The sequence below is a fragment of the Erigeron canadensis genome, unplaced genomic scaffold (genome assembly GCF_010389155.1).
Source record: "Erigeron canadensis isolate Cc75 unplaced genomic scaffold, C_canadensis_v1 Conyza_canadensis_unscaffolded:39, whole genome shotgun sequence".
Lineage (NCBI taxonomy): Eukaryota > Viridiplantae > Streptophyta > Magnoliopsida > Asterales > Asteraceae > Erigeron > Erigeron canadensis.
In genome coordinates, this window is record NW_025215782.1 from 16,141 (window position 1) to 30,000 (window position 13,860).

At 35.2% G+C, this 13,860-nt stretch overlaps 2 protein-coding genes and 1 pseudogene across 2 annotated transcripts; 1 reads left to right on the top strand and 2 right to left on the bottom strand.

Moving 5' to 3' along the window:
- Nucleotides 1-248: 248 nt before the first annotated feature.
- Nucleotides 249-1,787, bottom strand: LOC122584560 (F-box/FBD/LRR-repeat protein At1g13570-like). The gene is made up of 3 exons (XM_043756646.1): nt 1,002-1,787; nt 728-886; nt 249-652 (listed from the first exon to the last, which is right to left on the bottom strand). The coding sequence occupies exons 1-3, from the start codon at nt 1,785-1,787 to the stop codon at nt 521-523; spliced, it is 1,077 nt and encodes a 358-aa protein (XP_043612581.1). The 3' UTR covers nt 249-520.
- Nucleotides 1,788-7,941: 6,154 nt separating this feature from the next.
- Nucleotides 7,942-11,713, bottom strand: LOC122584561 (phosphatidylglycerophosphate phosphatase PTPMT2). The gene is made up of 5 exons (XM_043756648.1): nt 11,294-11,713; nt 10,279-10,401; nt 9,424-9,517; nt 9,226-9,308; nt 7,942-8,854 (listed from the first exon to the last, which is right to left on the bottom strand). Exons 1-5 carry the CDS (start codon nt 11,480-11,482, stop codon nt 8,429-8,431), a joined length of 915 nt encoding a protein of 304 aa, XP_043612583.1. The 5' UTR covers nt 11,483-11,713; the 3' UTR covers nt 7,942-8,428.
- Nucleotides 11,714-13,770: 2,057 nt separating this feature from the next.
- Nucleotides 13,771-13,860, top strand: part of LOC122584562 — a 631-nt pseudogene continuing 541 nt past the window's right edge.

A 13,860-nucleotide genomic window follows, 5' to 3' on the forward strand; every position in this document is an offset into this window, starting at 1 on the left:
AGATGTAATATGAGGTACAAGGTCTTGTGAATTAGAAGTTTTGTATATTTATCAAAATTAGCATGCTAGTGACCATTCATTTATGTCAAAATTAACATGATACCACATTTTAGCTAAAAAGTCTAATCTTTAAATCAAAATATAACCGATTAGATATTTAGATACATACAAAGTGTAAAGTGTTACTGTTAAGGTACATAAGGTGGGCCAGTTTTATACCCATACACACACCGTACCAGAGAGTCCATTACAAAAATAATCACTACCGCAACTTAAGCAAAAGATTAAACTTAAGATTACATAAAAGTGCTGCCACACAAAACTATAGAAAATATATAGATGATAAGTTCCCAACAGTAAAACTAGTGGAGCTTGATTTCGGCTGCAGGGGAGGCACGGCGGAGCGTCAACAACTTTGTAGCGAACAACAATTTTCCATTTTCACCACCAAACATTAGACTTGAGAGGGGATGAATATCCATGTTCTTTAGCGAAGGGGAACAAGCAAGTATAGACTTTATTAGATATACTTCATTTTCTGAACCTCTAAAATATGAGAATTCACAATCTGTAGTTGCAGTTGCTCCATGGTGTGGTAGTCTATTTCTGATAAACAAAAAGCAGGCAGTTCAACAGATTTCTTATATGCAGCCTGCAAACGAAAGTAGTATTTAGGTACATACTTATTAAATTTTGTTACCACCATTGCTACATAAAAAATACTCACCCCAATCATAAGAAATTTCAAATTTGGGGAGCCCCAAATCATTTCAAAAGCACATGACAACATGCTACCGCTACCAAAATCTATCGAATATATAATAAGATTCTTGAGGGTGGGAAAGGCAGTCGAGACCCACTTTCTAGTACCAGTTTCTCGGCGGAACTATAAGAGACAAAAATCCAATTTCAATAGTTAGACTTAGACATTTCATACAGGTTTGCTGCATTAAACTAAAAGCAAAGTGAATCTCAAAGACCAACTTTCCATAATGCCATACCTTGCAACATCGGAAATCCAAATGAAGCTCTTCAAGCTTTGGAAGAAAACCCCCAAGCTCAAAGATGTCAGAACATGTAATCACTATATTGTCAAGGTAACATAGTGGAAAAAATAAGGCTTTGAGATTTTTAAGAGTTGCGATCTCGGCTAGTTTTACCTTTTCTATAGGCTCGGGATACCGAATAATAAGAATCTCAACTAAGTGACACCGGCTAATAAGTTTCCAACATCCACCACTTCCAAATGTTACCCGCTGCAGGTGTAAGCTTAAAATATTTGGAAAACCACAATCATCAGGTGCGGGATGAAAATAACAGTTTTGAAGCTTTAAATGTTTCAACTCTAGTAAAGAGAAAATATGGGTAGGCAACGTAAGTGGAATTTCATGCATATTAATAATACTGAACTCCTTGATTCCTTTTTTCGATAAGAACAAAACCCAATGATTAATATCCTCAACATCCAATACGACGTTATTTGGTATATAGAGATCAAACTTTGTTATGGGACCCTTGACATGCAGGAGAAGTCTACTTATATTCTTCACATCAAAACACCAATATCCAACTCGTCCTTGAAGATACTCAAAGAATCTCTTATCAAATATGAGTTGGGTGAGCATAGTCCACCTGTACCTCCAGTTTCTTGACAAGATATCAGTCCTCACGGCTGCTTCTAGTGGCAAACGATCCAGGATATTAGTTATCACATTATCCGGCATACTGCTGATTACATCTTCCGGTTCTGATTTGGATGCTTTACCTGTCCTGTGTACCTGTTTCATTCTACTGAAAGAAGACATATATAAGCCATATAAATATCATTTGATGGACAAACTTCTAGTGGGCCAAAATAGTTTTTACCAAATTCAATTTAAAGTAAACCCCAACAACCCAACCCAACGAAGGAAGACGATGGATGAGATGTAGGCATCCACATGGATATTACGTCCACATCAAACATATATTCATTTATATTAATAAATCCTTTTTTGAACAGAATGTCAACGTTTAAATGAAATTGAAACTTAATTTGTGACAAAATTTGAGGATCTTCAAGATAAATATTTACAGATAACAGATTAACTATGTTTGTTACATCAATAATATTTCGCCGACAATGTTATACAATAGCAATAAACTTTGACAGATTGTCTATTAAATAATTATTTACTGTACTTTATTTTACTGGCTAAAACCTAATTACAGTAAAACCTAGTTATACGATTGCCTATTAGTTTCTTCTTTCAATCGTATATGCAAAAATGTAAGATAGGCTAGATATATTCCAACATTTGGAAGAGGGGGATTGACTAATAGGCCTTAGTTGTGACAATCTAACATAATAAAAAGTATCAAGGCTTTGTATTAGCTATAATCATGTTTTTTGCAGCAGCTAACTAACAACATAAACATAAATACGAAGTCAGAAAATCTTAGTGTAACCATAGTGCTTAAATTCCAAAATTATGTCTTGTGGAAAACTGGAAGTCCTAATTCATTATTTTATTTCACCTAAAAAGCTACTCGTAAAAGAAACCACATAAATAACTTATTTCTTAGTGTAACCATCATACGATATAAGAAAAAAACACTTGTTCAAAATTCCCCTTTGTTATACAGGAAAACATGAAGTGCGATATTTTGAGTAACAACAAGCACCAAACATAACAGATTTGCAACACAAAAAGTTTAGCTTATTCGCATACAATCAAACACCTTGAAGGCAAAATCAGACAAAAACAAGTATCTATTATAATCATTATAACTAGAAGATGTTTGTAGCTTAAGAAGATGTTTGTAGTCTCGGAGGTTCATAACCGGTTCACGGTAGCTTAAGAAGATGTTTGTAGTCTCGGAATTTCATAACTTTAAGCTTACAAACACATCCTCTATTATCATGAATGCAAACAAGAAGCATACATTGGCTTGGGTATTTGACAGTCAAACAAGAGTAACTTCATGAGCATTATGAACATCCTCCCTCAGACTTATGTTACCAAATCTATGCATTCAAGCAACAAGTCAACAATGCTCCTGTATATGAAAGTCTTCATTTTCAAGCTTAAATTCTTTCACAACAATACCAGTGCTTTCATGAGTTGATGTTTCAGTAATATCCCGTAATGATGCTTTCATTAGTGACAAAGTCGGGGTGCATGATCAGACCAACTATAATCTCCTCATCTTGAACTCTATTTTGATAAAGTGATATGTAGCATCAAGTTTGGCCAGAGTGTTTCATGAACTTTTTTTTTTTGCCCACAATGTATCATTGCTCTAAACTGAGCTTTCAAATCGACTATCTAGAAGGGTACACCATTTTGTACAGAATCAGACTCAAGAGTCATTGACGGTGCACATTTAGTTATCTGCTGACGTATGTACACATGGGCCAAGACACTAAAGTATCTATCTGCTACACCATAATCGGGAGAGTAGCACTCTGAGGATATGTAAAAGAGGGTGTAAAGATGGGTGACCCGACACCTAGTCCAGATTAGAATCAACCCGGCAATTGACCTGTATGTGTGCATCCATTTGATGTTTTGGACCTTCAAATTTGGCGTAGATCTTCCTCAGTTTATTAATTTTTTATTTATTTATTTTTTCTTGGCGAGGGGACGTTATTGACCAGGAGCAGGTAACTGTTCTTTCTTAGGTGAGCCTTTGGAGCTGGTTAGACCGCTAATGCATCCTTCTCGAATAAAACTTCAAACAACACACCACCAAAAGAGAAGATGCCTGACTTATGAGTCAACCTTCTAGTATTTTCATAAGCAGGGTCCTTATACTATAACGAGCCTTTGTATTTATCGGCGAGGTAAAGCTGATTACTTTTAGTTGTAACAGCTAATCCAAAACCATGTAACTCTGGTTCCACACTTATCCCGACGAATAGACATCCTATATACATATGTATATCCCACCCAAATGTATGTATACAATCACGGAGCATAAACATATGAATATATCTCATCTAATTGTACCTGAGACTTATGCATGTATGTCAGGAATTGCTCAAAGCTAGTTGGAGTGAACTAGCAAAGGTTGCCCTTGCCATTCCGGTTTTACTTTGTACAAGAGGAAGACCTGTTCAGAAATTAATAGAAGTTGGAGTTCTCATTCATATATTAACTCAGATATCTATATATTGTTGGTGGTGTAATGAGGTCATAGTGTTGAGTAACAACAGAGAAGCGATCAAATTCATGCTTTTTCCCGTTTAATCAGATGGGAGAATTTAAATACAGCCTTAAGAAAGGGGTTATTGTTATTTTAATTTTTTTTTAGACTTTGGCATTTTGCTTGAGTAATAGAAGCTGCCTAAAGGAAGTTTTTCTTTAGACTTTGGCATTTTGCTTCCCTGAAATCATCCAGATTACTCTCTTCCAAGAAAATATTTGAATGGCATTTTGCGTGGAGCAGCATTGCCTTTACAACTCTTAGTTCTGTCACGAATTTTTTAAGTCAGAATCTAAGAGCATTTTGGCTGAGTGTTGTGGCTGCCTAGCTGCAATTTCCTGTTGATAAGGGTGAATCATGATGTGGTAGTTCTTGCTATGGACGTGCTGCCAGCATCGCTAACACTTGGTGCCCTTTTTGTCAATACTTGGGGTAAGAGGAAGACCTGCCATTGTGTGCGACTTCTTGTTGTTCCAGAGCTTTAGACTCGGAGTAGATCTTCAGATCTAATTTTAGCATGTAGAATTTGCAAAGTTGTTTGCTCATGCTGAACACTCAAGGAGTATGCATCCATCAAGGAAAAAGCAATTGCTATGGCATGATAGCTAGTAGCAGTTTGGATGTCGTCTGCTCCAAGGAGTCTTTTGTTATACTTGAAAGCCTCATCAAGGTATCCAAGAGCAACATGAACATTCTCTAAACCTTCTTCCATCATTGCTACATTGATGCAGGTAGCGGTAGTATTTGGATGAGAAGGCCCAGATGTTAAATGCAACAGATACAGTGCACATTTCACATACTTAAGAGCCAGCTTTGTGTGTTGGAGACGATTGTAGAAAACAGCTAGGTTTTCGTACCTCTTCACTGTATCCGGATGATGAAGTCCAAGTTCCCTCTTATTAATCTCCAAAGTTTTTTTTTTGATAGATAGTGGTCTAATTTAAATCACCAGTATCATAGAGAACCACAGCCAACAGACTATATGCACCTGCTGTCATTCGGTGGTAAGGACCAGAGACAGATACAAGTTTCGGGACTACTTTTGTTCCATAATTGACCGCGTCTTTAAGCTTGCCTTTATCCAATGATTTTTTAGATGTATCCAAAAGCGTATATCCATCAGAGGAGCAAGCAACATGCTTGTACATAGGAACCATGCTTATAATATCTGCTTTCTTAAAAGGGGTTTGCAGAATCCATATTATAGTGCCTAAGAACAAGCTCAAGCCCAACCTTGTGGCAAAGCCTTCGAAAAATATAAAATTTATAAAGAATGTTTTCGATATTCATTATTCAATTGACATGCAAATCTAAAACACCATTTTTGTTTGTAGGTTGAATGGTGATGAACACAAGAGGACGTATGTTGCTCGGTCCCACGGATGGCGCCAAATGATGATACGTCGATTAACATATACTGTTTTAGAGTATGCAATCTAATATCATTATATAAAAGAACGAGGTTTATACGGATCCCATGCCACCTAGCATGGGAAGGTGTGAGGAAGGTTAGGATATTTGGGTGGCGATTCCCTGCTGGTAACCGTATTATGTATATGGTTTTACGTCATCCAATCCTATGAGGGTAGTGATTATGTTAACAATGATTTGAGGGACGATAGTTCAAGTACTCTCTATGATGGAGTTTTCTTGTTCTATTTCTCCTCTCTTAATGAATTCTTTCATTCTCGTCTGTCACTATTTATAGTGAATATCCAGAATCTTTTGGATAGAATTTACTCCTTTTGGATAGATATTATTTCTTTTGGATATATATTATTATTTTTGATATCGTATTATATTATTTTATCGTATGTACACTATTAGTAGACTTGCCTCTAAATTGGAACAGATAGTCAAAACAGCTGTATAACCACTTTCAAAGAGCTACTAGACATCACTAAACTACCTGCAAAACATCAACAGAAAACCAACAAAAAAATTACTGTGTAAAAAGTAAAACAGCATTGATGAAATCAATATATATAAATGATGATGATGATGATAAAAGAAGAAGAAATTAAATTAGTAAACATGAAAACTTTACCATCAAAAACCAATCCGATGAAAGCTTCTGATGACATTTTATAGCATAGCAAAGATAAACTTAGCTTTTTGGGGACAGTGATTATGGCTAGTTCAATAATGCACCGCCGCATCCACCCAATAGTAATTAAAAGCACGCTGAAATGCCACGTAAATTTATTAAAAGTTAATAGTGTAAATTTATTTAAGGGTAAATTACACTTTTTGTATCTGAAGTTGACAGTTTTTTCGCTCGTCACTAATGTTTAAAAATTATAATTTTAAGCTTAAAGTTTTCAAGGTGTTGCAATTGAGGTCCTTCCCCTAGACGGTATTAATTTTTAGCATTAACATACACGCGTGCTAGACACGTGAGGGTAGTATTGTCATTTCCCCTTTACACCGGAGGGACTAAAAGTGCAAAATGTGTCAACTTCAGGGACGAAATCTGTTAAATTTATAGACTTCCAGTGACTTTTTATTTTGTTCATCTTCTCCGGCTAATTTTCGACACGTCTCCGGCAACAAAAACCAAATTTTCCAGGCAACGCATCTTCGAAAATTATATCTATAACCAACCATTCTTCTTCAAAACCACCCCAAAACATATTTAAATCCATCAAATTCGTACCCACCAAATTCATATACTTCAATCAGATTTATACACAATTCCGATATTATAAATATTTTCAGATCTCACAAAAAAACTAATTGTACCTTCATCCCTCATCTTTACTCTCTCTTTTCATTTTGCAAACTAAAAAAATATAAAGAAACCTTTATATAAATCCCAAATATAAAGAACCCTTAGACTTGGGTTTGATGATTGTGATGGTAATCGGATGAGTTTGTTGGGCCGATAGAGATCGTGATGGGGCCACGGGGATGATTTGTTTCAAATATATATCAAGTCCGACCACCACCATGCTTATCCGCCCACATTAGTATAGATCCAACGACCACTAGACCCAATTATCAGGTTTGATTTGGGTTTCTGGAAGTGATATTTTTTTGTTCTTTCTTTTCCGTTTCATCTTTTCTTTCTGGTTGCAGGGTGTATGCATGTGTATATGATTGTGTGTGTGAACAAATATTGTATAAGTGTGTGTATTTATGTGTGATTGTGTGTGTGACCAGAAGCAGCAGCAACAATAGCGTCGTATATATGTTTGAGAGGGAAGAAGGTTGTTTAAAGAGTAAATTGCAATTTTCGTCCCTAAACATGTCACGTTTTTCACTTTTAGTCCCTCACGTGTAACAAGGAAATGACATTAATACCCTCACGTGTTTAGCACGTGCGTACGTTAACGCCAAAACTGAAACGCCGTCTAGGCAGTGGCGGAGCCAAGATTTTTATCATGTGGTTGCCAAACAATTATCATGATACTAATAAGTGTAAAATTAAACTACAAAATTCAATTACTCTAGTTTGGGGTTGCCAATTACTTTATAACTGATCAAATAGTTAGAAATAGTACTAAAAATATAGAGTTTATATAAATTGAGAGGTTGTCATGGCCACCCGTAACCACTACATAACTCCTCCACTGCGTCTAAGGGAAGGACCTTGATTTTAAAATGTTACCAACTTTAAGATTAAAATTGTAATTTTAAAACGTCAGGAACGAAAAGCGAAAAAACTGCCAACTTCATAAACGAAAAGTATTATTTACTCAAAAACAAATTTACATAACATCCATATTACATGATGTATCGAATGTTATAAGATGGAAAACACCACCATGAAAGTGATACATATAACAATGCACAAAAGTGTACAGATAATGAATTGTTTCCCCGAATAAACTATATGCCAAAACAAAATAAGGATAGTGGCCCTTTGGTGTTGATATCAGATATCTCACATCATACTCGAGTTACAAAATGAAATGGATCTGGGAAACAAAACATTACAACAATAGCGTAAAAGTTAACAACAGACCTTTACCCAAAAAAAGTGAACAGGCCCAGAAACTTAGTTGCAGTACTAGCCCAGATGAACCAAGTAGTAATAAGCAGCACATGTGCATCGAAAATGAAGTAGACCCCAAACTCGAATTCGGCCATCTATCCTGGCCCATTAACCATTTCTTATACTTATCATTTCCTCCAATTTAGATAACATGGGTCCAACAAGAGGGGAAAAGATAGAAATGTTGGCACTTCCTGGATTTTTTTGATGAGAATTTGGGAAATGGATCAGTCTATTATACACTCAATAAACACGAATGTTGATACCACCAACATCTGCCATCTGTTTAGAGCTTGCTGATTCCTTGGTTGGAATTTTGTCAACAGCATCCTGGAATCGAAGCCATAAGCAAGAAAGCCTTGAGATGGCAGCCTGACTAACAAATTGAGCTCTGCAAGCTGAGCTAAGTTCCACTAAAATGCTGTTACATACAAACCCAGAGTCAAAAGTCTCCGTATAACCCTCAAGGTCGGATTCTGCCACCATCACAACGGCTGCATCATCAAATGGTTCAAACTCTGATTTGATACTTAACTTTGGGTGTTTATCCACTTTGTCGAAATAGTAATCTTGAACCGCCTGCCACTGGGAATAGGCCAAACGCACCCTTGGTCTAATGGATTTCACGTAATCATATGCAGCTTTAGGCGTCATATGCTTATGCTTCACCTGTTTCAATTACCATTACCAGAATTAGTATAGATACTAACAAAATGGATGGCTCAGGTACATTGTGTAACAGATCAAACAAGCAAATATAATTGTGTCCGATATGATTATAAAGAACTACACGTATAATTTTAGTCAAAAATACATAATATACTTAGGGAGGTTTGGGAATACATATACAATTTGGTAGACTTTTGAAGTTCACATTTTCCCCACTCCCTTTTATATTACCCGTTCAGACCTATTAGAGATTAAATATGACTGGAAGCAACCAGTTCATAAGAAAACATACAAAATAACACGCAACAACCATCCTTCAAATGATGTAAATTCGATACATGGCACCAAAGTTTTGAAATGGAAATGCATACCAAGTAACAAAGAATGATGGTGGTACTACGCCCCCTTCCAGCCTTGCAATGAACGTATGTTGTTTTACCAGCAGATGCATTATCTTTGTGAAATGGAGAAACAAAATGTACATCAGTTTGCTCATTAGGTAAATATAGAACTTCAATATAGAATATTACCAACAAACAACAGAATAAATGAACATCAGATGAACTTACCATGGATAAACTCGACAGCTTTACAGATATCATCATATGATGGAGCAAATATATAATCTCTTGTCGGGATCACCAAATGATCAATTCCGTGAGCCTGTAATTGAAGCAAATCAAACATAACATCACACAATATGCCAAATATGGAATCAGTGAGTGCCTAAACAAGGTAGAAGTTCTGAATCATGCAAAAAAGTATGAATAAAAGCATATATCAAAGCAACCCAAATAACATATAAGTTAATGATCTAACATTCTACCAAATACCGTGTGCAAACATTAGCACGGAAAATGAGCTGGTAAAGTTCAGTTGTATTTGTTCCAACTTTTATTAGAAATTGATACTCGGTAACGAAGTTCTTATAAAATATCAAATTCACAGACAGGTTAAAAAACAGAGCAAAACCTATTATTCTTCACGGGAATCAATTTGAAATCTAATAAAACATCATGACCAATGTCAGTTCTGAAAGTGATTATTTGATAGTATTAACAGAGAATTGTGGATAACTAATAACTAATGTAATAAAACAGACCACAAAAAATGACACTGGATCTGGTTGAAGTTGCATTAAGAAAAGAACTCTTGTAACATGGGAATACCAAAAACCAATTTATTTGCTCCTTTAATGACGAATGACTGGTTTAACATAATTGTCATCATTTGAATAACATAGAAGTCTATAACTGGTCCATGGAAAAAATGATAACCAAGACAGATCAGAGAGTCCAGTTTTCAGTTTCCTTACTTTTATGTGAGATATTGAACTTTTTCCAAGTTTACAGAAGTTGAACAGTTCCAACAAACATGAAGTAGACTAAATTACGGCGAACAACTTTTTAAGCCAGCACACTTACATGATACAACGATGTTGGAACCAAAGTCTCATATGACTCATTTAGGGTAACGACACCAGAGACACCGAGTTCCTTCAAGTGCAAAACATCTGTAGGAAACGGTACAGCACCTAACAACACAAACTGATTAAGAAATTATAGTTAGAATTACAGCCAACAAGAGACCATATAATCAATTAATTCAACAGATAGATTCACAGCAATCATCAATAGGCTCTCAATCTTACGAAACTAATCGTCATGGTTCATGAGAAAGAACTAGTTAAATAAGACATCTAGAGTTCATGAGAAACAGCTATAAGCTAACCACCACACTATGTTTCAAGAAGTCAAATCACTACATAGTAAAATTAGCATAATACATCAGAGATATCAAAAGTCAAAACATTCACGTATAAATACGAATTTGAAAATAAAAGAAAGAAGTCATCAACCAGTCTACCACACAAACACATCAGATAAATAAAAAACAACCGCATATTACAAAAAACCAAAACATTTAGAAATTGCACTCTCATAGTCTCATGGTATTCCCTCATTTTACCCTAAGTGCATAATAAGATCATACTAAATAACTTGCCAAACTGAACTGCCTAAACATACTAGAATTACATCAATTCCGGTTTTGCTAATCGCAGCCCATGGGGCAGCAAGAGGGCTGCAGTTATGGTGCAGTTGTACAGTTACCATAAAATTTCGCCTGGTGTATCTCGACCCAAATTTTTGGTATCTCGACCATATCGCTCCAAAATAATGTAGGCCCCTGTCTGTAATGGCAAATCTGGTACAGTAAAAGCGGGCCCCCTGTCATTAATAGTCTGGTACCAAAAATATGGTCGGTATACCATGCGCCTAAATTTTAGGGGTGGACTTTTAATACGAAAGGTACAAACTTTATTGTAACATAACAATATATAGAGAGAGATCACAAGCAATTCAATACAAAATATAAAAATCTATATCTATAATCATATATATAATTCATACACAAGTCAAAATTAGATTGCGATTATACCTGGTCAACCCGATCCCACCACCGGAATTCGGTTTGAACCCTATTTCTCACAACATTATACAAAAGTGTTGGATAAAACAACGCACGAGCACCTGCTCCGACCAACATCCTTTTCGTATTCGAAACCGCCATCTCAGCGCCGGAAACCTCAACATCCACATCACCCTCTTTTACCTCCTCAATATACATCTTTATAATAATATTCACAAATTCACGAACAACAATAAAATATGAAACAAATATATTATATTATAGATATATATATATATATACAGATTGTTATTTTGAAGGCAAGCAAAGAAAGGTGAAACGGTGAGAGTTACAACAAAGGAAGGTGCTTTAATTGTATTTGTTTGATTTTGAATTGAAACTGATTTGATTCCGAATTTCTTTAAATATACGCCCCTTTATATTTTCTATTTTTAAGAATATTGTTCTTTTGATTTTTTTCTATCCAAACTAAATTTTTGGCAACCAAATAGGTCGACGTGTCATGTCACATGACTCGTGTGTGTAATTAAAGGGTGTGATTTAAGGAAATTATAAAAAGTGGGATATTGAGATGAGTTTTTTTTTTTTTGACAATCACACATTGATAGAAACTTCAAACGTGTGTTTGTTTTGGTAAGATTTTGTTGAGTGTGAAATTCTGAGTACAAACAAAACTTCTTTTAGGGCTTTTTTATGAATATATATTTATCTGGGTGCATTAAAATTTATACTTTGTCATATGAAAATTAAGGAGTAGTTTTTTACATATAAAATATTTTTTATGTATATAATAAGGTATTAATGACAATCCTTACGGTTGTCATTATCATTTTCCTTTTTTTAATTAAAGATGTGAATATTTGAAAAAAGTTATGTTGATTGAGCCAAACTATATTATCGTGGTTATGTGTAATACACAGGTAAACATACACATACACATATATATATAAATTTCAAAGAATATCTGTTATAAATTTCGTTTGACAATGTTTTAAATTTTATGGTAACTTATGAAAGTTTAACTATATTAAAAAGTTATCTAATAAATATTAGGAAAAAAAAACAAATGCCAACCCACATAGCCAACAAAAAGCACATTAAAATGCGGTTGATTCATTTTGTGTCCAATTCCTCTAAAAAAGCGTATATAACCATAATAAAGTTGTTAAAACATTATCGTTTATGCAGTGCCATCATAGATTCATAACCAACAAAAAAAGAACTCCATTTCATCAAATCTAAATCCAAAATAAATGAATAGATCGATATTTATATCCAAAAATAGCAAAAAAGTTCAGCGGAAAGAGCTAGAACAACGGGAAAAGAGCTGGGATCAATTGAGGAGACTGATACAGGCAACAATTCGGGTGGCTTCCCACGTTCCAGCTTGGAACGACCAGTTCATCATGGAAAGCGAATTCAATCCTATATATAGTCGTCTGCGTGTCGGCCAGTGCCGGGGCAGGAATGCCCAAGGAATTCCAAGAAAAAAAAGAAACATTATTTCAAAGAGAAGTAAATAGCTTGTATCGTATAACCATGGTCGATCACATGATTGTACCTATCAACCCTAAAATTTTACGCCCATTATATATTTATTAGACATAAGGATTTCAGTTATCGTCAATTATCATATCAGGAATGATAGATAATCAGTGACGGTTACACTAACGTGGTTCCAACAATAAATTCTTAATTTTTCATCCTATCTCGACAATGACTTCAGAAAACTCCCATATATCTCAATCAAAATATCAACAAACGCAAAATATTCCCATGGTATTAAAAAAAGGTATCATGAATTTTTTTCATCTGATCCCGTTAATGTAAACTTATATGGAGAAAGTTGTTTCCCACAAGCCCACAGGGCCACATCATGTATAACCCAATCTAGATTTTCTTCAAATGTGATATGTGATAGACCACAGCTTTCAAGTAGATTGTTAGCATATACAGGATGTTTGACCATATTATTAGTTATCATTCAAGACTTAACTCTACCTACGAAAATTCATAAGACCACACATGCTACATAAATTCACCAGAAAAGTCTCACCTGAAGTAGTACGTCTAAACATAGACCACGCTTTCACGAACCAGAAAAGGGCTTAAGGCATTGGTTTGCTAAATCGACATACAAGAAGATTGATTGCATCATGCATGGGTTCGAATCCCATTTCTTCCGGTCTTTTCCTACTGAACACTTTCCTGCTCAGGATAGGGTACTAGAAAGGGATCATACGAAGGCTATGTTCTTTTTTTAGATCTAGCCTGAATGACTCCTAAACTAAAGGTTTTCATTATATCTAAAGTGTGCAGTGAGGGATCTTTATATTATAGGTAGCCAGTCTTTACTCACTCGACCCAAGCAATGCCCAAAGAGTCCCATGCCTTTCTTGGTCGGACCAAGCCAACTGGCGATTTCCGACAAGTCTTTCCTAATTTTTAGAGCAAGAAGCGGAACTACAAGAAAGCTTTTTATCTTTATGGATAACCAATTCATTTTCAAATATAGTTGGGAGACTTTACCCAAGAAATGGGTAAAAAAAATGGAAAGATCGGAACATGGGAATAGC